Genomic DNA, 800 nt, shown 5'->3' with positions numbered 1-800 from the left:
GTATATACTTTAGCTTAGTCTTTAAAAGAAAATATATAGATTTTGTGTACTATTCTGAAATTTTATTGCATTATTTAATTGGTCAATAATTATCTTGGGCTTTAGTATGGTTTCATGATTATTGTTTACTGGGAACTATTCTTTGGATAGCAAAGGTACCTGTAAGGACTTGACTATTATTATTGTAAGCAAACTAAGATCTTTTTTTTTCTTTTTAGCTTAACAGTGCCGACTCCTGAGGATGGAGAAATTTTGTTCGATTACAGCAAGAATCGTATCAATGATGAGGTCCTTAAATTACTGCTGGACCTGGTATGTATTCAGATGGAATGTTAAACTTTTTTCTCTTTTCAAGAATCTTGGGAAAAAAAGTGTGTATTTGTATTTTCTGGTTAAAAAAGGTTATTATACCTGACAATGTTAGTACAGAATAATGATCATTTCTTTCTAGGCTCATGCAAGAAATGTTGAAAAGTCAAGGGATGCCATGTTTTCCGGTGAAAAGATCAACTTCACTGAAAACCGTGCTGTCCTTCACATTGCCCTCCGAAACCGATCTAATGCACCAGTCGTGGTTGATGGGAGTGATGTAATGCCTGCAGTTAATGCTGTTTTGGCACATATGAAAGATTTTTGCGGCAGGGTAAGAGGATTGCTTGTATGAGTTGTGTAAAATTGCATGAATTATGATTAGTTATTAATCTAACATAGACACTGGTATATGTAAAGCTCATGGATACAGATGTTTATGATGCATCAAAATATATAATTATTGAATAAACAGTATATATGAAAGACCA

At 33.1% G+C, this 800-nt stretch overlaps 1 protein-coding gene across 1 annotated transcript in view; it reads left to right on the top strand.

Moving 5' to 3' along the window:
- LOC119587171 (glucose-6-phosphate isomerase-like) overlaps positions 1-800 on the top strand; it is a gene marked incomplete at its 5' end in the record, with an annotated part of 5,767 nt that overhangs the window by 1,439 nt on the left and 3,528 nt on the right. The window contains 2 exon segments of the mRNA XM_037935938.1: positions 219-312; positions 452-643. Of these exon segments, the coding sequence (XP_037791866.1) occupies positions 219-312; positions 452-643 (286 nt within the window).

Source organism: Penaeus monodon, chromosome 22 (genome assembly GCF_015228065.2).
Source record: "Penaeus monodon isolate SGIC_2016 chromosome 22, NSTDA_Pmon_1, whole genome shotgun sequence".
Taxonomy (NCBI): domain Eukaryota; kingdom Metazoa; phylum Arthropoda; class Malacostraca; order Decapoda; family Penaeidae; genus Penaeus; species Penaeus monodon.
Note: the sequence above shows the minus strand (reverse complement) of the source record. Positions and strands in the feature narration are given on the sequence as shown.